This window comes from Scyliorhinus torazame, chromosome 3 (genome assembly GCF_047496885.1).
Source record: "Scyliorhinus torazame isolate Kashiwa2021f chromosome 3, sScyTor2.1, whole genome shotgun sequence".
NCBI classification, from domain to species: domain Eukaryota; kingdom Metazoa; phylum Chordata; class Chondrichthyes; order Carcharhiniformes; family Scyliorhinidae; genus Scyliorhinus; species Scyliorhinus torazame.
This window is the reverse complement of record NC_092709.1, coordinates 109,563,547-109,588,617: the sequence shown is the minus strand read 5'-3', so window position 1 is coordinate 109,588,617 and position 25,071 is coordinate 109,563,547. Positions and strand designations below refer to the sequence as shown.

The 25,071-nt window shown below is 44.2% G+C and overlaps 1 protein-coding gene across 6 annotated transcripts in view; it reads right to left on the bottom strand.

The window, feature by feature from the left end:
* The window catches only part of slc10a7 (solute carrier family 10 member 7), a 449,575-nt gene that overhangs the window by 408,294 nt on the left and 16,210 nt on the right, over positions 1-25,071 (bottom strand). For 4 of the 6 annotated variants that reach the window (XM_072496107.1, XM_072496109.1, XM_072496103.1 and 1 more), the window contains 3 exons: positions 24,635-24,717; positions 15,736-15,872; positions 12,567-12,642 (listed from right to left, as the gene is read on the bottom strand). In XM_072496107.1, coding sequence (XP_072352208.1) covers positions 12,567-12,642; positions 15,736-15,872; positions 24,635-24,717 — 296 coding nt within the window. Of the gene's footprint in view, positions 1-602; positions 679-12,566; positions 12,643-15,735; positions 15,873-24,634; positions 24,718-25,071 lie in introns of all 6 variants that reach the window. The other 2 variants (XM_072496108.1, XM_072496104.1) reach the window with 2 other exon arrangements.

Sequence of the window (25,071 nt, the reverse complement as noted above, 5' to 3'; positions counted from 1 at the left end):
CCACACACAAAATATGTTTGAAAGCAACTGTCAAACTTAGCATTGAATGTACAATTAAGACACCAAAAAAGGGTTTAAGTGATATTACAGAAGTACATTTTCTAAGTACCAGACATTAGGGAAGTGCACTTTGTATTGTAAGTAGAGGGCAATAAGCACGACGTTCGGCAATAAACACAACATAGCTACAGTGATTTTACTGTCCCACCATATTCTCTTTAAAAACACACACATATTTCATTTGATCTATTTAGTGCTTTTTTTTGGATTGAAGAATAGTGTCTAAATTTCTATAATGTATTAGAAATTTACAGTAAAAGATATATTATGAGGCCATGTGGAAAAGCTGCAGAAGGTCTTTCAATCCCCAAAAGTGCTATTAAACGACACTAATGAATATAAATGTCCTATACGAAACGGGTTTGCATATTTGGAATCCAATCTCTCGTTGGTATGGGACCCTAATGAAGTACTAATCGGCAATCTCATTCAGAGGTCATAGAATTGCTATTGTAGGAAACAGTAAAAGTTGAACTGCTATAGAATTGAATTATTTTATGAGGTTGCAATTCAGGGACGCTGTGGGGTGCAGAAGTTCAAACCTTAAGCTGCGGTTGCCCTGGAAATGCATGGGTGACCAACCCTGCATTTATTATAACGGTGTCCTTGGTCTTCTGGCTGTAAAGTCAAACCAAATTTTGCGCATTTTTGTTTTTATCCAGATATTATTGAAATGTTAATTTGGGCATTGTTGACAAACAGCATGCACAGGATTGGTTGCTGGCACAAACGTGAATTGAGCACGATTGAATGGAGGTATTGCATTCTATTCCCCAGAATTATTGCCCATCAAACTAATGGGTCAATTGATTTTTTCTCTCTAATATAATTAAGTTTGCATAATATCAAATTCTTAAGCTTTAGCTATCATTATTTTCTTTACAACAGATACCTCTGAACATCTATTTAGAACAAAACATAAGGGGCTGGCAGATTGAAGCAAAATTGGGCATGGGATTCCCCTTAACACACTGCAGAAAATTCCAGCTGGGGAATCGGTTTGGTTAATGTCCCTGAACTATGGCCATATCTAAGCATTGTCTACTGGATTTAAAAAAAACTCTTTTAACTGAATATCGTACTTTGCTATGTAGGGAAATTGTTCCTTAATAATTCATGCTAATTCAAATTATCAAAGTCACATCTATAACACCAGAAACAAGTAGTTATCACTGATATCATAAACACATTATATTGTCTACTTAAAACGAACAAAAATGTATTCCTCAAAGTAATTTGAATGTAATGCATTGACTCAATACAATAAATGCAACACTTTTCTGAGGTAAGGAGACAGAGTTTTGATTATCAAAGTAGTTGCTCACGTAAACCGTCATTAAAATATTTCTCTGGGATATTTGATGGCAACATCAGCTGCACGAGGAAGTATTCCCATTTTCTTAACAAGAAAGTCAATCAAATCACTGGCAGAGCAGATATTTTGTATTAATTCATGGGTGTGTGTGTAGCTGGCAAGGTCTGCATTTATTGCCCAACCCTAATTGGTCCTGAGAAAGTAATGGTAAGCTGCCTTCTTGAACTGCTATAGTCTCATGTGGTATAAGTACACCTCAGCACTGTGAAGAAGCAAGTTCAAGGTTTTGCACCCATAAATAGTGAAGGAATAGTGTTTTAGCTTCAGATCAAGATGGTGTGTGACTTGAAAAGAGAACTTGCAGGTGATGGGTGTTCCCATTCATCTGCTGCCCTTGTTCTCCTAGGTGATACAGGTCACAGGTTTGGAAGTTGCTGTAGCGCATCTTGTGGATGGTGTACATGCTTCCATTGTGTGCCAATGGTGGAGAGAGTAAATGGTTAGGATGATGAATGAAGTGTATTGAAGCAAACTGTTTTGTCCAGGATGGTGTCTTCTTGAATGCTGTTGGAGCGGACTTTTGCAGAAAAGTGGGAAGCATTCTGTCACACTCCTGGACATGTGCCTTGTATAATGGACAGGCTTTGCTGGCGAGTCAGGAGGTGAGTTACCTGCTGCAGAATTCCCATCCCCTGCCCTGTAGCCACACGATATGACTGGTCCAATTATATTTCTAGTCAATTGTCACCCCCAGGATATTGATGATGAGGGTTTCAGCAATGGTAATGCTGTTGAAAGTTATGGGGAAATGGCTAAATGCTCTGTTGTTGAAGATGGTCATTACCTGGTGCTTGTGTGGCTCGTGTGTTTTGTCAATAGTAATTTTGACGTGCAATCTGTTTGCTTTGTGGTCTCTGGATATTGAGCATAATGTTCAAGATAAGGGGGGTGTTTTGCACAGTGGTTAGCACAGTTGCTTCACAGCTCCAGGGTTCCAGGTTCAATTCCCGGCTTGGGTCACTGTCTGTGCGGGTCTGCACGTTCTCCCTGTGTCTGCGTGGGTTTCCTCTGGGTGCTCCAGTTTCCTCCCATAGTCCAAAGATGTGCAGGTTAGGTGGATTGGCCATGATAAATTGCCCTTAGTGTCCAAAAAGGTTAGGTGGTGTTACTGGGTTACCGGGGTAGGGTGGAGGCGTGGGCTTGAGTAGGGTACTCTTTCCAAGAGCCGGTGCAAACTCAATGGGCCGAATGGCCACCTTCTGCTCTGTAAATTCTATGAAATTTATACAGTGCATTTCACAAGAACGTTATCAAACTAAATTTGAGAGTCATATAAGATGTTAGGGCAGATGACTAAAAGCTTGGTTAAACAGTTATGCTTGAAGAATGAAAGCAAAAGAGGCAAATGGATTTAGGGAAAGATTTGCAAAGTTGAGGGCCTCGGCACCTACTGAAGACATGTCCAACAATGTTGGAGCAATTAAAACAGGAGATGCACAGAGGTTAGAACTGGAAAAACGCTGATATTCTGTGGGATGGGGGGGGGTGGGGGGGCAGGTTATAGATCTACGGTGAGGTTACACTGGCAGGAATTGGTGAGGTCACAAGGGATTCATAACAGGATAAAAATTCTAAAATTGAGGTAAGTCTTGACCAGAAGCCAGTGAGCAGAGGAGTGATTAATGTAAAGGGCTTGCTTCGATTTAAGGTACAAGAGGTCTTCTGGAGGACCACAAGTTTATGGAAAGTTAAACATGCAAAGCCAGCCAGCAGTGGGTTGGAATGGTAAATTCTGGAGGTAAAGAAAATATGGAAAAAGATTTCAACAACAAATGAGCTTGTGCAGGTGTGGCGTAAAGTAATATTACGGAGGCAGAAATAGGCACTCTGCGTGATGGCACAGATACGTAGTCAGAAGCTCATCTAATTATCAAATTCAGCAAAAGTTTACAAGAAGTCTGGTTCAGCTATCAGGAGAAGGGCAGGAATTGGGGTGGAAAGCAAATCGATCATTGGGGGACACCAGACACCCGAGATAATACTGCAGGAACGAGAAGAGAAGCCATCACCAGTGATTCATTGAGTACAACTGGAGAGATAAACATGGAAATAAAGCAGTGCAAAGCTATTCATCTGGATGATACCACGTTAAAGGCATTAAAGGCTGCAGACAAGTCAAAAGGTAACAAAAGCAGATTTTAATGGGAGAGCCTGAGCAAGAGAGAACTGTTAACAATATGGGATCAGGAAAGAGAAGTTAAATGATCAGAACTCTAGTGAGAATAGACACGAGAGAGCAAGGTCCCTTGGGTAGGGAATTCAGGGCCAGGGCAAAGGCAGTAGAGGCTGGGGGTTAGAGGTGGTGAGAAAAGCAGCAGAAGCAGCTAAATACATGGGGCCAGATTTTCATCTCCCAAAAGAGGTGAAAATCAGATTGCAAAACATTGAACTTTTTTTGCTGGAAAAGTAATTTTCCTCTACCTTCCCAACCTCACGTCATTTTCATGTGGTCTTTGCATGGGTCGGGGAGGCCTTTGGCGCAAATGCACATTTTCTGATGTCGGGTTGCCATGGTGAGGACCATAGGAAATTTAAATTTTAAGCTATTTTCATTGCTGGTGTGAATTTTGGAAGCCCGGTGAACACACATCCCATTGGAGAGTTTGTGACCACTGGGAAAATCCTGCTGAGGATTCAGCAACATTCTAAATGGCAAGTGTAAAATGTTTTCACACTTCTAATGTCATTGTCAAATACTGTATTGTGACAAAGATCTGTTTTTAAAGCAGTGATTCATCTTAGGGGTTGGTCCTGCAAAGATAAGTTGACCACAATTTTACAAGCGTTGGCATGCATCACAGTACTTTTTCCATTGAAGGAAGTTCCACAATGTATTCAAAAATGTCAAACATTCCTTGGCATGTTTGACATTGTAATTTAAATGCACAGATAGCTCTAACTGAAAGATCACCCCCTGACCTTGAAAGATATAAAATATCCAAGCACCTGCTCCCCCTCCCCCCCCCCCCCGACAGACAATGGACTTTGAAAGCAGAATGCCCCATCTGTTTTTCAATTTCAGTCTTTGGAGTTCCAAAAGCTAATGTTTTGATAGCTGTGGCAATGATGAACACTTGGCTGAGTTCCAAAAGCTGTTGCGGGCTGCTCTAAAAGTTTGTATTAAAATTCTCTGTCTTTGATATGGTTTCAGAGTATATGGCTATTTGTTTACATAACGTAATAGCTACTTAAAGGATTAACATTTTTTCCCAATGGAGAAAGGGATTTTGTAGTATCATTGGCAGGGTGTTTGAATGAGATTTATTTGATGTCACAGAATCTTTCTCGTTCTTCAACGGCAAAAATATTTGCATTGCTTTGCACATTTCCCGAGGTTCTACATAGTGGATACCGGGTGAGTAGCTATGCAGGATACATGGTGGCATGGGGCATCTAATGGGATATGGAGGGGATATGGAGTGGCATAGTTTTTTTTTTTTTTTAATTATTTGTGGGAAATAAGCATCACTGGCTATGCCAGAATTTATAGCCCACCCCTAATTCCTTTCGAGAAGGTGGTGGTAATCTGCAGTCCGTGCGGTGTAACTACATCCACAATGCTGTTGGGGCAGGATTTTGACCCACCGACAGTGAAGGAACGGCAATACAGTTCCGAGTCAGGATGGTGAGGGACTTGGCAGGGAAACTTCCTGATGGTAGTATTCCCATGTGTCTGCTACCTTTGTCCTTCTAGATGGTAGTGGTCATTCATTTGGAAGGTGCTACCTAAGGAGCACCTCTCAAGTTCAGCCCTTTTGTCCCTCTTTGAATTACGGCTGACATGAGGTCAGGAAACAAGTGGAACCCAAACCGAGCGTCAGTGAGCAGATTATTGCTAAGCAAGTGCTGCTTCATAGCACTGTTGATGACCCCTTCCATCACTTTACTGATGACCAAGAGTAGACTGATTTGGCTGTAATTGGCCAGATTTGATTTGTCCTTCTTTTTGTGTACAGGGCATAGCTGGGCAAAATTCCACACTGCTGGGTGGGTACCAGTGTTATAGCTGTGCTGCAACAGCTTGGGCAAGGGGTCCAGTAAGTTCTGGAGAACAAGTCTTCAGTATTATTGCCAAAATATTGTCCTGGTAACTTCCGTTGACGGCCACGATTGATCGGTCGCACACAAGGTGGCTACTGCCTTTTGATTTTGGCACATTCTACCCGGTTAATGGGCGCTTTGTTTGTAAAAAGTGAAAAAGAATTGGAGGGAATCGGTTTCTCCTCCAAAGTAGAATGTCAGCGTGTTACAAAACCCAGCAAAATTTGAATAAAGCCTTGGTTCAAGAGGTGGAGGATGCGCATGGCGCAGCAACTGAGAGCATGGCAAGAGAGAAGCGTCATTAATGCTTATCCCACTGCTGTGTGGGGTAGTTGATGGAATTTATCAAGGGAGAGTTCAGGCATCATAAGCAAGAGAGGAAAGAGGACTGGTCCAAGGCAATTGAAGGAGCAGTTGCCCCTTTCGTGGGACTTGGAAACGGGTGGAGAAGCATTTGGAGTTGCAAGGTGCGAAGATCAGAGAGATGGAAAAGGTGCTATCTGACCGTGTCATTGGAAGCAGAGGTGGCGATGTTGGGAGAGGCCTGCAAGATGTTGAAGACAAAAGTGGACGATCAGGAGAATCAGGCTAGGCAGCAAAACTTAAGGAAGTGGTGGAGGGAACAAGTGCTACAGACTACGTGTCGAGAATGTTTGTGAAGCTGGTCAAGGAGGGGGTCTTCAACAAGGCCACGGAGGTGGATCGGGCCCACCGGTCGCCGCAACAGAGCCCAAGAGCTGGGATGCTGCCGTGGGCGGTGATCATCCGGATGCACAGATTTCAGGAAAAGGACAGGATTCGGAGGTGGGTGAAGTCAATGCGAGACTGTGGCTGTCAGGGTGAGGACTTTGGGGTCAATCTGGCCAAACAGCAGGTGGATTTTAACAGGACCACGGTGGCGCTCTTTCGGAGCAAGATCCGGTTTGGGGTGTTGTATCCAGCCAAACTCTGGGTGACTTTCAAGAGCAAAGAATGTTAGTTTACGACGCCGGAGAAGGCGAGTGACTTTATCAAGGAGCATGAGTTGGGAGAGGCCGAATGGTGGAAACTTTTTTGGTTTTGGTATGTATATACAAGTTTTGTAAATGTTGTTTTGCTTTTGCCCAAGTTGGTCTTCCTTTCATTTGGGTTGATGGGGGGGGATGCTTCCAAATCCTGTTATTTTTTTTGTCTCCTCCCTCCCATTCTCCCCGGGTAGGTATACCAATACCCGGTCGGGGTGTCGTCCCTCAAGGTATGGATCCATTTGAGGCGGCACTTTGGAGTGGGAGGTATGTCGGTACTGGCCCCAATTGGCGGGAATCAGTGGTTCATACCAGGAGGGATAGACACAATGTATAGGAGTTGGAATAGGAAAGGGGTAGAGCGGGTAAGGGATCTGTTCGTAGAAGGGAGGTTCGCATGGCTGAAAAAGTTGCAGAAGGAGTTTCACTGTTGAGGGGGGAGTGAATTTAGGTACATACAGGTGTGGAATTTTGTACGCAAGGAGCTCCCCTCTTTCCCTCAGCTGTCAAAGAATACTCCATTGGATAAACTGTTGACTCAGGATAAGCTGGGGAAGGGAAGCTGCGGATAATTATGGGTAGTTGTTGGAAACAGAGAAAGCACCCGTGGAGGAGAAAGACGGAGATGGGAGGAGAGGAGGGGGGGGGGGGGGGGGGGGGGAGGGGTGCTGGAGTGAAATTATGCACTGGGTGAATTTGACATCATCCTGTGGCAGGATGAGCCTGATACAGTTCAAAGTGGTGCACAGGGCCATATGATTCAGGCTCGCATGAGTGGGTTCTTCCGCAAGGTGGAGGACAAATATGAGAGTTGCGCAAGGGGGCCTGCGAATCATGTTCATATGGTCTGGTCTTGCCCGAAATTAGGGGGATTCTGGACATCGACTTTCCAGACACTGTCTTGATGATGGGGGTGGGGATGGCGCCGTGTCCATTGGATGATGGGGGTGGGGATGGCGCCGTGTCCATTGGTGACGATTTTCGATGTTTCAGAGCTGCCAGGGTTACTGGAGAGGAGGGGGGCCGACGTTGTGGTCTACGCCACACTGATTGCCTGACAGCGAATCCTACTGGGATGGAGGTCAGGGGCACCGAGGGTGTCGGCGTAGTTGGGGGATGTGGCGAAGTTCTAAACATTAAGTTCATTCCCAGAGGGTCAGAGGAAGGACTTTATGTCAGATGGAAGTGGTTTCTGTCTTTATTCAAGGATCACTTTGTCACCAGCGGGTTGGGGGAGGGGAGAAAAAGGGGAAAATGACAAACTGTTTGTAATTTGGCTGTATCTTTTGTTGGCAGATTTGATTTGGAATAAAATATGTTTTTTAAAAAATATTGTCCAGGCCCATATTTTGCAATACCTAGTGCCTTGATATCCGTGGAGTAATTGAATTGGCTGAAGATTGGCATCTGTGAAGCTGAGGACCTCCAGAGACAGAGACCATTTCCTCATGAATTCAAAACTATCAACCACTGACTGCCTCCCTTTACCTTTTGAGAGCAGCATAATGTATTCATTTTCACCTAGAAATGTTCTTGGTATCATCTCCTCAAATAGAATAGACTCTGCTAAAGATGCCTTCAAGAAACTTGGTTTCTGTTTCTGTGACAAATATCATTTTCCACCCAACCCCCACCCCAAGAGCTTAGAACTCTCAATAAAGACGTAGTCCACTGAAGACTTGGTTCCACGTCTGAAAAAGTGCTTCTGATTATATCCTCACATGCTGATTCCTAGACAGGATACATGTAAAAGCTTTTGCAACAAGAACTTGTCTTTATATAGCATCTGAAACAACAAAAAAAGCCTAAGTGCTTCACAGGAGTGTTGTTTTTTTTTTGTTTTAGAAAACATTTTATTGAGACATTTATAATTTTAACATATTAACATTATAAATAACAGAACGGTCCAACACACGCAAAAACCCCACAGCAACACACCCAACTCCCCCCCCCCCCCACCCCCCCCCCCCGCCCTAACTCCTAGCTACCCAAATATTAGATTCCCTGCCCTTATTCTCCACTTCCATGCCTCCTCCCCCCCCCTTTTGCTGACGGTCAGTTTCCCTTAAAGAAGTCGATGAACGGCTGCCACCTCTGAGCGAACCCCTGTATTCAACCCCTTAAGGCAAACTTGATCGTCTCTAGCCTGAGAAACCCTGCCAAGTCACTGACCCACACCCCCGACTTTGGAGGCTCCGAGTCCCTCCACCCCAGCAAACTCCGTCTCCGGGCCACCAGGGAGGCAAAGGCCAGAACATCGTCCTTTCTCCCCGCTGGGCTCCCAGATCTTCCGACACTCCAAATATTGCCATCTCTGGGCCCGGAGTCACCCTCCCTCCCAGAACCTCTGACATGACATCGGAGAATCCCTGCCACAATTCCGTCAGCTTCGGACATGCCCAAAACATATGTACATGATTCGCCAGACTTCCCCCGCACCTCCCACACCTGTCCTCCACCTCCTCAAAAAACCTACTCATCCGGGCCACAGTCATATGAGCCCTGTGGACCACCTTGAACAGGATCAGGTTAAGCCTGGCACACGACAAGGATGCATTGACTGTTTTTAGGGGCTTCTCCCATAGCCCGACTGCCAACTACCCCCCCAACTCGGCTTCCCATTTCCTCTTCCCCATCCCGATTGGGATCCCTTCCCACTCCATCAATTCCTTATATATTTCCGAGACCCTCCCCTCCCAACCCCTGTTTTTGACATCACCTTATTCTGTAGAGAGAAGAGAGGGAAGCTTGGAACCTGCCTCCGGACAAAGTTCCGTACCTGCAGGTACCGAAAACCGTTCCCACCCGGAAACTCAAACTACTCCTCAAGCTCCTCCAGGCCTAGGAAACCCTCCTCAATGAGATCCCCAAATCTCTCAATCCCTGCCCGCTGCCACCTCCTGAAGCCCCCATCCAGCCCCCTGGAGCGAACTGGTGACTGTCACAGATCAGTGCCCACACCGACGCCCCCTCCAGTCTCATATGTTGCATCCATTGCCCCCGCACTCTCAGGAGTGCCACTTCCACTGGGCTTGTGGAGTACCGACTGGCGAGAACGGCAGAGATGCTGTTAACAGAGCTTCCAGACTCGTGCCCTTACAAGATGTCCCCTCTACCCACTCCCACACCGACCCCTCCCCCACTACCCATTTCCTAACTATCGAAATATTAGCCACCCACTAGTAATTAATAAAGTTCGGAAGGGCCAAGCCTCCCTCCCCACGTCCCCGCTCAAGAAAGACATTCTTCACCCTCGGGGCTTTCCCAGCCCACATAAAACCCGAGATCGCCGCATTCATTTTCCTAAAAAATGCCTTGGGGATAAAGATTGGGAGACACGGAAACACAAACAGCAATCTCACAGTCTATACCCTCCCCGCCAATGGCAGCGAGAGCACATCCCACCTGCGGAAGTCCCCTTTCATTTGCTCAATTACCCTGCCCAAATGTAGTTTATGAAGCTGACCCCAGTCTCTTGCCACCTGAATCCCCAGATACCTATAACTTTTCCCACCACATTGAATGGTATCTCCCACAATCTCCTCTCCAGCCCCCTTACCTGGATCGCGAAGACCTCGCTCTTGCTCAAGTTTAGTTTGTAGCCTGAGAACCAGCCAAATTCCTCCAGTATTCCCATAATTCCTGCAAACCCCCTGCCAACGGGTCTGTTATATACAGGAGCAAATTGTCCGCATAGAGCGAGACCCTATGCTCCACCCCCCTCTCACTATCTCCCGCCAAATGTTCAATGTCCTCAGCGCCATTGCCAAAGGCTCAATGGCCAGGGCAAACAGTAGTGGGAGAGTGGGCATCCCTGCCTTGTCCCCCTGCACAGATTAAAATACTCTGACTGGGCCCGGTTGGTCCTTACATTCGCCACCGGTGCCTGATATAGCAACCGGACCCAATCCACAAATCCCTGCCCGAACCTTCCCAGGACATCCCACAGGTACCTCCACTCCACCCGATCAAAGGCCTTCTCTGTTTCCATGACCACCACCACCTCGACCTTGCGCCCCTCCGCAGGCATCATTATCACATTTAGGAGCCGTCTAATATTGGACGCCAGGTGTCATCCCTTCACAAATCCCATCTGGTCCTCCCCTATTACCTCCGGGACACAATCCTCTATGCGTGTGGCCAAGATCTTTGCCAGCAATTTAGCATCCACAGTCAACAGGGAGATCGGTCTATATGACCCACAACTCTCCGGATCCTTATCCCGCTTCAAAATAAGGGAGATCGATGCCTGCAATAACGTTGGGGGGAGCATTCCCAGCTCCTTGGACTCATTAAAAGCCTTTAACAGGAGCGGCCCTCGCAACCCGGAAAACTTTTTAGAGAACTCAACCGGGTATCCGTCAGGTCCTGGGACCTTACCCGATTGCATCGCCCCAACCCGTCTATAACCTCCCCAAGCACTGTAAAACTTCCGAAACACATCGTTCACCCCTGCCGGATCCAAAACCAACTTCCCCCTTGTATCATTTACTTTCGCCGTCTCCTGTTTCCTCAGCTGGTGTGCCAACATCCTACTGGCTTTTTCCCCATATTCATACACCGCCCCCTTCACCCTCCTCAGCTGTTCGCCTTACCTGTGGACAGGAGCCCAAATCCAGCTGCAGTCTCTGGTGCTCCTTCAGAAGTCCGTCATCTGGAGACTCCGCATACCTCCTGTCCACCTGTAAAGTTTCGCCTACCAGCCTGTCCAACTCCGCCTGCTCAGTCTTCTCATGTGCCCAAATTGAGATGTGTTCCCCCCTGATAACCGCCTTCAGTGCCTCCCACACCACCCCCGCCGAAACCTCACCTGTGTCATTGATCTTTATATAGCTTCGCATGGCCTTCCTCACCCGCTCGCACACCTCCTCCTCCGCTAACAGCCCCACATCTAACCTCCACTGCGGCCGCTGGGCCTTTCCTTTGTTGACTTGCAAGTCTACCCAGTATGGGGCGTGGTCCGACACCACAATTGCTGGGGCTTGCACAACAGTGCCCTTTGGGCCCTATCCACCTCCAGCGGTCGATCAAACACACCTTCCCCAAGCAGCTTCTCCAGCATTTTCCCCACATACGCACTCGCGTCCGATCCTTCGATCCCCTCCAGCAGACCCACGACCTGAATGTTCTGCCTCTGAGAACGATTTTCCAGGTCCTCCACTTTCTCCAGCAGCATCTGCTGGTCACTCAGCATCCCAATCTCTGCTGCCATCGAGGTGGACTGGTCCTCATGCTCCCTTGCCACCTCCTCCAACCTCTGGATCGCCTGACCCTGGGCCGCCAGTCTCATCTCCACACGGTCAACCACCGCCTTGATCAAGTCCACTGCCCAAGCCAGGTCCTCCGCACTCTCCTTCCATCGTTCTCATTTAAAAATCTCACCAACTGGTCCATCAACCACTCAGCTGACGGGGTCCGACCCTGTTCGGCCGCCATCTCCACGCACGTTGTCCGCTCCTCACTCGCCACCACCGCCTGGTTCATTCTTTTCCGATGACTTTTGGGCCGCAGCTCCATAAACTGGGGGTACCTTTCTTCTGTTCTTGCTTCTACACCCTTTCTCTACAAATTTCCTGCATCAATCCCGCTTAAAGGCCACACAAAGACCACCATGAGCGGGAGCTGCCAAATGTGCAACCGCTCACTCCATGGTCGCCACCGGAAGTCTTTCACAGGAGTGTTATAAAGCAAAATTTGACAACATGCCACAAAAGAAAATATTTGATCAATGACCAAAGCTTTGTCAAAGAGGTAGGGTTAAAGGAATGGCTTAAGGGGAGAAAAAGAGGTAGAGAAGCAACAATTTGAGGGAAGGAATTCCAGTGGCGACTAGGGGCTTTTCACAGTAACTTTATTGCAGTGTTAATGTAAGCCTACTTGTGACAATAAAGATTATTATAGATCTTATGGCTTTGGCAGCTGACGGCACAGCCATCAATGATGGAGACAAGAGCAAATTTCAAAATTAACCCCTGTATTATAAATTTACTCTTGGATAATAGATTTGCTGTTAGTTTATTTATTAATGCACTTACCTTTAATAATCTGGTCTCATATATAATAATCAAAATATAAATCACACTCACCTCATTTCCACCAACTGCTTTGGTCAAGATTACAGCAGATGACACAGGAGGAGGCATGCAACCAACAGTCTGCAAACTAAAAATAAACCCAAAACAACCTTAGAACAGTTGCATTTTCCAAATCATGTTCAACAACAAACATTTACCCATTTCTTATTGTTCATGTCAGTAAATTAGCTGTGCTGCATAAACGTTACTCCTTAAAACTCTCGCAGCATTTCATACTCATTCTGCAAATATTTGACTACAATGTTCTTCAGTAACTTTAAGCATATTTTAGATACCAAATAGCTTTTGGGTCTCAGAAAAGCTCAATATTTTAAATTTATAGGAAATAGAACACATTGCAATATTTACTGAACATCCCATGCTGAAAACTTGGGCAGGAATTTTATGTTCAAAACTTGTGGCCAGGGTTTAGAACAATTAGCATAAGAAAAGGGTTGTCAGGCAAGTTCTAAAAATACCAAAAACTTTAATTGGCCAATGGAATATGGTCACACGTGTCCCTGTTATGCTTAGCTTGGCTCAAGACTTTCATTCATAAACAGTTTGAAGCAGGGTGAAATATTTATTTCTTATATCTATACCAACAGCAGATCTCAAAGGTATTAATTTAAAAGCATACAAAAGCCCTCAGTCATTCATACAAATTCATATTGCCGTCTGAGGCTTCTAGTGGAACATTAGATTGGACACAGTCCTCTGAATAGGCAAGTGGCATTTTGGTCTTTCTTCAATATGGAATATGTAATACAATTCTTCAATATGTAACTACTAAGGGACAAATTAAGAAATAAATACAGATATGCTAGAAACAATCAGCAGGCTGGGCAGCATCTGTGGAGAGAGAAAGAGAATTAACATTTCAGGTAAATGACCTTTCATCATCACCTTCTGTCAGCTTCTCCCATATTACTTGGGGTCACCAACTGCTGATTGATTACCCTTTCTCCACCTCCTGTTAGTCACCCATTCTTCTTCCAATATCACGGTGTAAGAGTGCTTCCTGTTTCTTCCCTTATTTCCCCTTTATTTTATTTCTGCTGTTGCATTTTTGACCATTGATCTTTAATGGGCCTTTGCCTTTAAAAGACAAAGCAGCCTTTAATTCAAACAGGACGATCCAGAAGGCTGTGCTGTTTTAGACTGACCATCAGTGATTATCGGGATTACTTGATCTGACAGGTGGCCAATGAATTGATCCAAAATGGAGGTGCTCTGAGCAGTAACAGGTGGTGATTGATTCTGTTCCCAATGAAATAGTTCAGAGATCTAAAGAAGTTTCTGTTTCGCTTTTGGCGGCTAAGGGAGAAAACTTATTTTTCTCAATCTGTTTTCTCCAGAAATAACCAGCAAATTCGCCACAAAAGGTCACTGCGGAAACCAGCTCTCTCTGTGCAGAAAGCACTGATGCAAGTAGAGACCAGAATCTGATAACACTCTCTGCAGAACAGGCTGGTCTGAAGCTCTCCTGGAAAAGCAGAGTAAAATATTGCCAGCGGCAAGGAAGATTATGAGCTGTAAGCCAGAGACTTTAAACCATGCTCATACTGTGAAGAAAGTGCACCAAAGAACTCATTACCTGAAGCAAATACTCTTATTTTTTTACCTTAATCCTTATTATTTTTATCCCTTTCTGCCCCTCTGTTTTTGTCTGTCTTGTGTATAGATAGAGGTCGGAGCAGTTGACGGTAGGGGGGTGGGGGGGAGATCAGGTATTAGCTTGACATTAAGCAGCTGCATTCTCAGCATATTTCATATTTGTTCTAGTTATAAATAAACAGTAATTGTGTTTAAACGTACAAACCTGGTGACTGTAATTAGTGGGGCAGCCAAGGGCCAAAGATTTGAGAGAGCAAAAAGAAAAAGAGAGAAACTTCCAGCTATGGCACTACAAATGAGCGAGTAGCTGCCAGAAAGTAGACGGGAAATTAATCCTAGAATGGAACCCATTGGCGATTTGTTTAAATTTATACAGGCCTTCCCAAAATGCAATGAGAAGGGGGTAGAAACCCTTTTTAGGGCTTTTGAGAAAATAGCAAACCAAAAGAAAAGTAGACATTACCCATGCAGAATAAACTGACTGGGGGGTAGGGGGGCACAATAAGTTTATGCTTTTCTGTCAGAGCAGAAGTCTAAGAATTGTGTCATGTAAGAAGGGCTAGTCTGGATGCATAGGAATTGGTTCTCGAAGCATATACGCAAAAGTTCCTTAATTTAAGGAGACAGTCAGGACATACTTATGCAGAATTTGAAAGGGCTAAGCAGAACAATTTTGTTAGGTGGGTGCAAACATTGGGAGTTGAAACTACCCATGAGGCTCCAAGCGAGGTCTATCTTCTATAGTAAGAACCTATGTTGAAGACCAGAAGACTGCTAGGCAGGCAGCAATTATGGCTAACGAGCTAATCCATAAATTTAAACCTTTGTTCGATTAGCCCCGTAATTTTGAAAAGGATAGGAAGTGGGAGAGTGAAAGGAAGACGGGTAGCCAAGGTAAAGAATGGATAGCTGGGAATGCCATGAGATCTCTTCCCCAGACCTGGCAGGAAGGTACTAAGGGTATAGGTGAGACTTGGAAGCCGAGGTGTTACCATTGTAACAAGATGGGACAGTTCATTTAGCATGTTGGAATTTGCAAGGAAAGCCCATGGGACTTGTAGGAGTTTAGGAGGATTCTAAAAAGGGAACAAAAGAAGAGACTACTACAGGGCAGACTGAAGCTTGAACTGGATTTAGGAGACCCGAGGTAAACAGTTGGCTGGACAACTGGTTCGTGATCAGAGCAATGTTAATAGCGTTGGTTATATTTCCATACCGGTTGAGGGTATTCACCACCAGTCAGCTCGCCTCCTCAAAGGAGAGAGCAGCCTATGGTCATCTGGGACGATGGCGACTTTACATACTTCCTTCTTCACTCCCATTTCTCATGTTTTACCAAATTAACTGTGTGCTTTTTTGAGGATAGAGTCATGAAGGAAATATTGAATGACCCTTCACTGCAGACTATCAATCACATACATAAAAACTTTTAAAACCAGCAATTACTGGATTAAGTTTTTGGGTTACAAAATCCTACATCACCAATAAAACAAATATTGCCAACATATCAAGCAATTTAGACACTAAAATGCATTAAACAGAGAGTTGAGGGGAAAAATCTTACCCTTTTAAAAGCCATGGGTTTATAGATGTCAGCGCTAATAATTTAAGAAAAAACCAAATAGCAGTCGGAAAAAATCCAAGGGTAAAGATCTGTACAAACATGTGAAGTTTTACATGCATCAAAGCACTAGTCAGTTCCTGAAATACAAGGAGAAAAAAGTGGATTCAATTTTAAAATAACAAATTTACACAAGGGCAGGAATAAAACTAAAATCAAACATTTTAATGTTTTTTCAAACCTATAACTCAAACTAAATATGAAAGAAACCGTTCTAATGACCTTCTAGATCTGCTCTACCTAGAATGTCCATCTTCTCAAATCTACGTTGTCTTTCAAATGTGTTTATATTTGGTTTCTACCAAATATAAAACAACAGAATAAAAGCAAAATTGTGCAAATGGTGGAATCTGAAGCAAAAATAAATGCTGGAAAAACTCTGCAGGTCTAGCAGCATCTGGAAAGTAGAGATAATGGGAGGGGTTCTCTGTAGCCCGACGGCGAAATAGTGATCGGCGATTGGGCGGGGAATGGATTCCGACGCCGAAATCGAGGCCGGCGCCAGTTTGACGCCGATCCGCCATGTTCTGCCCCTTCAAAATGCCAACATTGTGACGTGCGCTGCTTCAGCGCCATTGGCGCCTCACTGACCGGCCCACCCTTGATACTCCGACCCCAATGGGCCGAGTTCCCGACGGCACGGGACATGTGTGGTCTCAACCGGCGTGCCAGCGGCGGATTGTGTCCAATGCCATCCACACTCGGCCGGGATCCGTGCTGCTGGCCGAGGGGGGGCTTTTGCTAGGGCTGGGGGGAATGCTGGGGGTTGGCCGGAGGTGGGCTGTGAGAACGCAGTTGGCGGGTTAGGTTTCGCGCATGACCGGCGCCATGTTGTACGACGCGGCCGGTGCAGGTCGCCAGCCGTGCGCATGCGCAGTCTGAGACCCGGCCATTCTCTAGCCATTTTCAGCACGATCCGCGGGACTTTCACTCGGTGCCGTGCTAGCCTGTCACCGGGTGTACCAGAATCGGTGAGGGGTCGGTGCAGAATATCCTGTCGTGAAAGTCGACACATACTACGCTGGTGTCAGCACTTCCAGAACAGAGAATCCAGTCAAATGTCCCTCCTCAGATGCTGACAGACGTGCGAGTCTTTCCAGCACTTTCTGTTTTTGCACAAAGCAACAAACTAACCAATATCATTTTGTAAATAATTTAACAGTGTGATGATGATTTCTAATCACTTCTATCCAGAAAAATGTAATAGCACAAACAATAAATCAACCTGGGCTTAGTGGTAGCACTCTCCTCTCACCTCTCCCATAAACCGGCATTAGGTTTAAGGCACATGCCAGAAAATTAAGCACAATTTTTTTTTTTTATTCGTTCAAGCGCTATGTGCATCGCTGGCAAAGCTAACATTGATTGCAAATCCCTAATTGCACTTGAGAAGGCAGTAGTCAGCTGCTTTATTGAATCATTGCAGTCCTTGAGCTGCAAGTAGCCCCACATAGGATGAAGTTCTAAGGCTTTGACTTAGTGAAGGTCAAGCAGTGTATCTGCAACACAGAATGGGGGGAAACTTGCAGGTTGTGGAGTTCCACTGTACCTCCTGCCCTTGTTCTTCTAGGTGGCAATAAGGTCACAGGTTTGGAAGGTGCTGTTGAAGGAGTCTTGGCGAGTTGCTGCTGTTTATCTTTGCAATGGTACATTGCTGCCACTGTGAGCTGGTGGTAGCAGGAGTGAATGTTTAAGGTGGTGATTTGGGTGCGATCAAGCAAACTCCTTTGCCCTTGATGTAATTCAGTTTTCTGAGTATTGCTACACAAAGCCACGAAAGTGGTGAGTATTCACACTCTGTCTTGTGCCTTGTAGATGGTGGATGAGTCAGGAGATGAGTTACTCTCCACAGAATTCCCAGGCTCTGGCTTGCTCTTGCTGGTCCCGTTAAGATTCCGGTTAATGGTAACCTCCAGGGTAATAACAGTTGGGGATTTAACAATGACAATGCCTTTTGAATCTCATGGGGAGATGGCTAGGTACTCTCTTGTTGGAGATGGTCATCGCTTTGCACCAATGTAGCATCTATGTTACTTGCAACTTATCAACTCAAGCCTGAAAGATGTCCAGGTTTTGCTGCATATGGAAACAGCTAGATTCATTATCAAACGAGTGATACTGAGCATAGTGCAATCATCAACACACATTCCTACATCTGACCTTCTGATCGGGGGGGGGGGGGGGGTCACTGCTGAAGCAGTTTACGATGGGTTAGCCCAGTTATAAGCTAGCCAAAATGCTGACTTCCAAATGAGATGTTAAAAGGAGGCCCCCAGGGCAGCACGGTGGCGCAGTGAGTTAGCCCTGCAGCCTCACGGCGCCGAGGTCCCAGGTTCGATCCCGGCTCTGGGTCACTGTCTGTGTGGAGTTTGCACATTCTCCCCGTGTTTGCGTGGGTTTTGCCCCCACAACCCAAAAATGTGCAGGCTAGGTGGATTTGCTACGCTAAATTGCCGCTTAATTGGAAAAAAATGAATTGGGTACTCTAATTATTTTTTAAAAGGAGGCCCCCATTTCCCTTTCAGATGAACATAAACGGTCCCAGGGCAGTTAAGGAGGAAAAGAGGAATTTGTTTTAGTATCTTGGCTAATATTTATCATCAACCAAAATTATTAAAATAGTTTCTGATCTCAATACATTTTGTAGTCCCTTGCTGTGTACAGCTTGTTGCTGAACGTCCCTACATTAAAACAGTAACTACGGGGCAGCACGGTGGTGCTGTGGTTAGCACTGCTGTCTCAGGCGGCCAAGGACCCAGGTCACTGTCTGTGTGGAGTATGCACATTCTCCCCGTGTCTGCGTGGTTCTCACCCCCACAATCCAAAGATGTGCAGGGTAGGTGGATTGGCTATGCTAAATTACCCCTTAATTTAAAAAAAAATTGGGTACTCTAAAAAGGAAAATAACGACACTTCAAAAGTACTTAATTGTTTTGAGGACTTTGGCTATCCTCAGGATGTTACAGACATTATATAAGACAAATTCTTTCTTTCATGATACTTAAAGAGGAAGCAAAGTAATGGCCTATATCACTATGGAAATATGAATAAGAGTGGTGTGATGGCTATTGATCTGTTTAAAATCAGTATCAGCATTTGTTAATTTTTAATTTTAGACCGAATAGTAAATACAGTACTTTATTACTAAAACAATTAAAAAAACAACTATCATTTTCATAGCACCTTACCACAATGTGAAAACATTGCCAAGTGCTAAACATAGTGTGTGTTCCACTGACTGAAGTCACTATTGTTAAGTGGATAAACATGAATGCCGTAACGCACACAGCAAGCTACCATCAGTAATGAAATGTGAAGGGGTTCTAGCAGTATCTTGCAGAGGGATGCTAGGCCGCAGCACTTATTATGGGGCCGGGTTTACTGGTCATCCTTTCCAACAAATGCCAACCTGCTTTCAGCTGCTGGGAAAGCCATGGGAATCTAAAGCAGTAGCTACGGGGTGGCATGGTAGCACAGTTGCTTCACAGCGCCAGGGATCCGGGTTCGATTCCCAGCTTGAGACACTGTCTGTGTGAAATCTGCACATTCTCCCCGTGTCTGCGTGAGTTTCCTCCGGGTGTTCCGGTTTCCTCCCACAAGTCCCAAAGACGAGCTTGTTTGGTGAATTGGACATTCTGAATTCTCCCTCAGTGTACCCGAACAAGTGCCGTAGTGTGATGACTAGGGGATCTTCACAGTAACTTCATTGCAGTGTTAATGTAAGCCTATTTGTGATACGAACAAAGATTACTTTTTCCCATTCAGCCCCAGATTAAAATACAATCAGCGAAACATATGTAACTATGTTATGATTACTTATGCATCTCGGTAAAATAAATTGATTCAGTGTTAAAAACTCCATCTCGTGTTACAATCCATTGTTTTTGAAAGCCAGAGTGAGAGCTAATGGAAATCCAACGCAGGTCTAATAGCTGGATATAATTATCAGGCACATTGATTTTCCCAGGCAAATTACCAAACGCTTACCCAAGCATTGCGGCAATGATAGATACTCTCAAAATATATGAGATTAGGGATTCGTCCATGAAAGAGATTTAAGATATGAGAATCAAATTAATCTAGGATAGGAGGTTCTCAACTACTTAAAATGTAACCATTTGTTCATTCCAATTCTTGGTTACTGATGTTGTCAGTTCCATAATACATTATATCATCTAAAAATGTACAGTTATAAAAATAATCAAATTGAGTTAGGCAGTAAGCCTTTCAGCAAACTATTTTTTCCATTCCAGCATTTTCCTACAAATCCATAATCACATTTCAAAGTAAACTGCTGGTTGTGAGTGTTTGGGAGGTTTTGAGGGCATGAAAGGCACGATATAGAATCACAGAATCCCGACAATGCAGAAGGAGCCCATTCAGCCCATTGAGGCTGCACCAACCCTCTGAAAGCACACCCTACCTAGGACCACTACCCGCCCTATCCCCGTAACCCTATCTAACCTGCACATCTTTGGACTATGGGAGAAAACCGGAGCACCCAGAGGAAGCCGACGTAGACACAGGGAGAACGTACAAACTCCACACAGACAGTCACCCAAGGCCAGAATTGAACCCGGGTCCCTGGTACTGCGAGGCCACCGTGCCACCCTAAATAAATCGAAGTTCTTCATTTTGATTAATTCCCTGGTCCAGCTGAATAATCAAAGTTCTGAAAACGGAGTACAATTCAATATTCTGAGGAGACTATGCTCTGTGGAAGCAATTTATTTGAAGTATATCTTACAACAATGAACTGCAAGTTTAACGTTTTATGATTCCAGAATTACACTATGACTTTCATGATCGCAAATTTGTATCCAGTCATGTGAGGGAACCTCTCAACTGTTCCAAGGACTTGAAAAAAAATTGTCAGAATCATCTGGTTGGTCCGTTTTGTGGTGTTTGGTTCAATTCACTTTTTTGGGTTCTTGATTCATTATGTTTCCTGCAGCATCTGCTGACTGATTTTTGATCGACTCAAATGTCCTATTTATGAAATGCAAATCAACAAACCTCTAATTTAAAGATCGGGGTTAGTGAGTTGATCATGGATTTTTGCCCTAGGAAGATGCAACAAATTTTTATTACATAGAGGTATACATGGAGTCTTTTAAAGCAGATATCAGAATTTCACTAGAATGCAAAGATAATCTCAAATGAGGAATTTGTCTTGGAAGTGCCTACAGTTCAATTGTTGGTTATAAAGAGTTAAAAAATAAAGTGCTAGCTACATCAGATATTATTCCAAGCTTAACTCAATACCAAAGTTGCAAATTTCACTGATACCCCATATAATAGAATCTATAGAATCAAATAGAATCTATTATTAAGGAGGCTATAGCAGGAATTTTAGAAAATCTTAATGCAATCAGGCAATGTCAACATGATTTTCTGAAAGGGAAATAGTGTTTGAGTAATTGATTAGAGTTCATTGAGAAGTAATAAGCAACTTGGATACGGTGGAACCTGTAGATGTTCCCAAAAGGCATTTGGGAAGGTGCCAACTCAAAGTTTCCGACACAAAGTAAGCACACGGTGGAGGGGGTAACATATTAGCATGGATAAAGGATTGATTACTTAACAGGAAGCAGAGACTAGGGATAGTTTGAGAGTTGGCAAGATGTAACTAGTGGAATGCCACAGGGATCAGTAGCCTCAAATGTTTATGATCTAGATCAATGATTTGGGATGATGGGACCATGTGTACAGTTGCTAAATTTGCTGATGACACAAAGATAGGTAGGAGAGAAAGTTGTAAAGAAGACATAAGAGTTTGCAAAAGTATATAGACAGGTTAAGTGAGTGGGCAAAAACTTGGCAGATGGGAGTATTATATGGGAAAATGTGAACTTTCCCACTTTGGTATCAAGAATAGAAAAGCAGCATATTATTTAAAAGGAGAAAGATTGCAGATCTCAGTTGTAGCCATTGACCAGAAACTGAACTGGACTAGCCATATAAACACTGTGCCTAATGAGGAAGTCAGAGTCTAGGAATTCTATGATGAATAACTCACCTCCTGATTCCCCAAAGCTTGTCCACAATCTATAAGCCACAAGTCAGGAGTGTGATGGAATACTCTCCCCTTACCTAGAATCATAGAATCCCAACAGTGCAGAAAGAGGCCATTTGGCCCATCGAGTCTGCATCATCCCTCTGATAGAGGACCCTACCTAGGCCCAATTCCCCACCCTATTCCCTAACCCCACCTAAGGGCATTTTTGAATAGCCAAACCACCTAACCTGCACATCTTTGGACTGTGGGAGGAAATTGGAGCACCCGGAGAAAACCCACGCACACACGGGAAGAAAGTGCAAACTTTTTTGATGAGAGGTCACTCACGTGAAACATTAACTCTGTTTCTCTCTCCTCAGATACTTCCTGGCCTTCTAACTATTTCCATCATTTTCTGTTTTTATTTCCAATTTCCAGCATCTTGTTGCTTTTATATGGAAAATGGATATTCATGGATATTTAAAGAAGAGTAACTGATCAAATCTAAGTTGGCTTTACATTTCTAAAATCTCAAAGTGCCAATTAAGGGCAGCGCAGTGGTTAGCACTGCTGCCTCACAGCACTGAGGTCCCAGGTTCGATCCCGGTCCCGGGTCACTGTCCATGTGGAGTTTGCACATTCTCCCCATGTCTGCATGGGTCTCACCCCCACAAATCAAAATGATGTGCAGGGTAGGTGGACTGGCCACGCTACATTGCCCCTTAATTTAGCACAGGGCTAAATCGCTGGCTTTGAAAGCAGACCAAGGCAGGCCAGCAGCACGGTTCGATTCCCGTAACAGCCTCCCCGAACAGGCGCCGGAATGTGGCGACTAGGGGCTTTTCACAGTAACTTCATTTGAAGCCTACTTGTGCCAATAAGCGATTTTCATTTCATTTCATTTTCAATTGAAAAATAAATAATTGGGCACTCTAAATTTAAAAAGAAAATGCCAAGTAAAATAAGAAATGAACAACGCAAGTATAAAAGCTATCCACAAAGAATTGGAGTCTGCAAGGGCTAAATAAATAGCCCTCCCAAAAAACAGGTGCAGGAACTCACTCCCTAAGAGCACTGTGGGTGTACCTGCAGCACATGGACTGCAGCGGTTCAAGAAGGCAGCTCACCACCAAAGAGACCCTCCAGACACACAGACAAAAAAGCAGTGGGAACATACAGGTTAATGTCAGCAGTTGAGCCCTAAGGATGCACATATACTGCTGCAACAAGTTTAATTACCTCATAGGAGTGGCCACGGTAGGTAAATGCATCTTTAAATACCATATCTTAACTGCAACAGTAGCCTCAGTAACGATGCAAATCACCACAATCTCATCATTTACCCATCTACAATATTAATCAAGATCTGTACTTAACATTCCTATGCTTCACCCCACCTGCAAATACTTAGCATTGCTGCAAGCCTCACACCCACAGACTTGCACACATTGCCAAATATTCAAACACAAGTCACATCAGCAAATATAATTACAGGACACTTGCTGATAGTCGTGCCACTCTTGCAGGACAAGGTGGTGCACAACCAGTGGCAGTATGAGACAACTGAGGGTGAACTGGCATGCCCACGTGCCTTAACCCCCATGGAGACATCAATTCTGGCCTTTATTGGGACAGCCAGTGTTGTTGCTCTGGTCAGAATTGGTGTTGAAACCAAAGATAAAGATATTATCATACTTAATCCCAGGCCTGAACTTCCATGAAATGGCAATCAGAGTCGGACTACCACTCTGCTCCTACTTTTTTAACTTTGCAATCTTTTTGACCCTGTCTCACCCACTCTTCTCACTCAGACCTGGCAAGAACGGTCAGGGCAGCATGCTCCTGAGGCTTTCAGTTGAACGCTATTGAATTGGAGGCAAGGAGGCCAAGCCACCTTTTATAAGACACTAGGGGGAATGAAACCTGTTGGGTGGGTGGGTTGGGGAGTATAGGTGAGGGGAATTAGTCAGGGGTGGCAGGGCCCCGTTTGAGAGGGTATTGAGAATGGGGCTGGAGGACACCCATGGGAGAGGGCTAGTCAGGGGAGTGGTGGTGGTATGGGTCTGTACAGAACCCATCCAGAAGCGAGAAGTGGTTTTAATTCTTCTCAACTTTTTCTGGGTAATTATTGGTACAAGACAGTCTGAACCATCCACAGAAGATCCCTAATTTTTAATCTGTGTCTCCTAGTTCTAGACTCTCCCACAAGGAAAACATCAACCCTGTCACGTCCCCTCAGCATCTTATATGTTTCAATAAGATTAACTCTCAGGCCCAATCTGCTCAACCTTTCCTCTTAAGATAAGCACTTCATCACAGGAATCAGTGAAGTGAATTTCCCTTCTTAAGTAAGGAGAACAAAAATGTATACAGTACCCCCAGAATGTAGTATAATTAAGGCTCCGTAAAGCTGTACTTTTATACACAATTCCCTGCGATAAAAGCCAATATTCCATTCAAATACTATGTTGTTCTTCTATCTGCCTGCCAAAGTAGACAAGTTCACATGTACTACAATAGATCTTTAAAAATATGCTGCATCCAAAAAAATAATTTTGTATCTATTAATGTCGGCTTACTACTTTGAAAAAGACAAAACCATTTTCAAAATTATGTTAAAAGACCAAAACGTACACTGGATAGAATACAGGCACCAACTCCACATACTAATTACTGGATGCAACTAACTGCAGCATAGAATAGCTAAAATATAATTTCGTCATGGTTTATACAAGATACAAATCATTGAAAATTAAATACAAATTAAATACTAAATAGCCAATGCTCTACAAGCCCATGGTTTGATGCGATAGTTATGATAGTTGTGAATCATAAAAAGCCTACCTCAGTCTTTAATGAGAGTCCACTATTTAAAAATATAGTTGAAACAGCAACATACGTTATCGTAATCTCTGGCCTCAATGGTCCTATATATTAAAAAAAAAAATTGTAATTATAGAATCTCTCATCCTCAATCCTCCCTAAAATAGATATTGCACAGATTTTATTTTGTATTAGTCAGTGGTAATTAGTAAGTAATAATCTAAAAAAAAATCTGTTAAAATAAATGATTATTTTCTAAATGGTAAGTGATTCCACTGGCTTTTTATTTTGATTGATTGATTTAATAACTTATTGTCACGTGTACCGAAATATAGTAAAAAGCATTTTTCTGCAGCCAAGGGAACGTGCACAGTGGACAAAAAGAATAATCGACAAAGTACATTGACAAAGTGATTGGTTACAGTGCGGAACAAAGCAAATACATGAGCAAGAGCAGC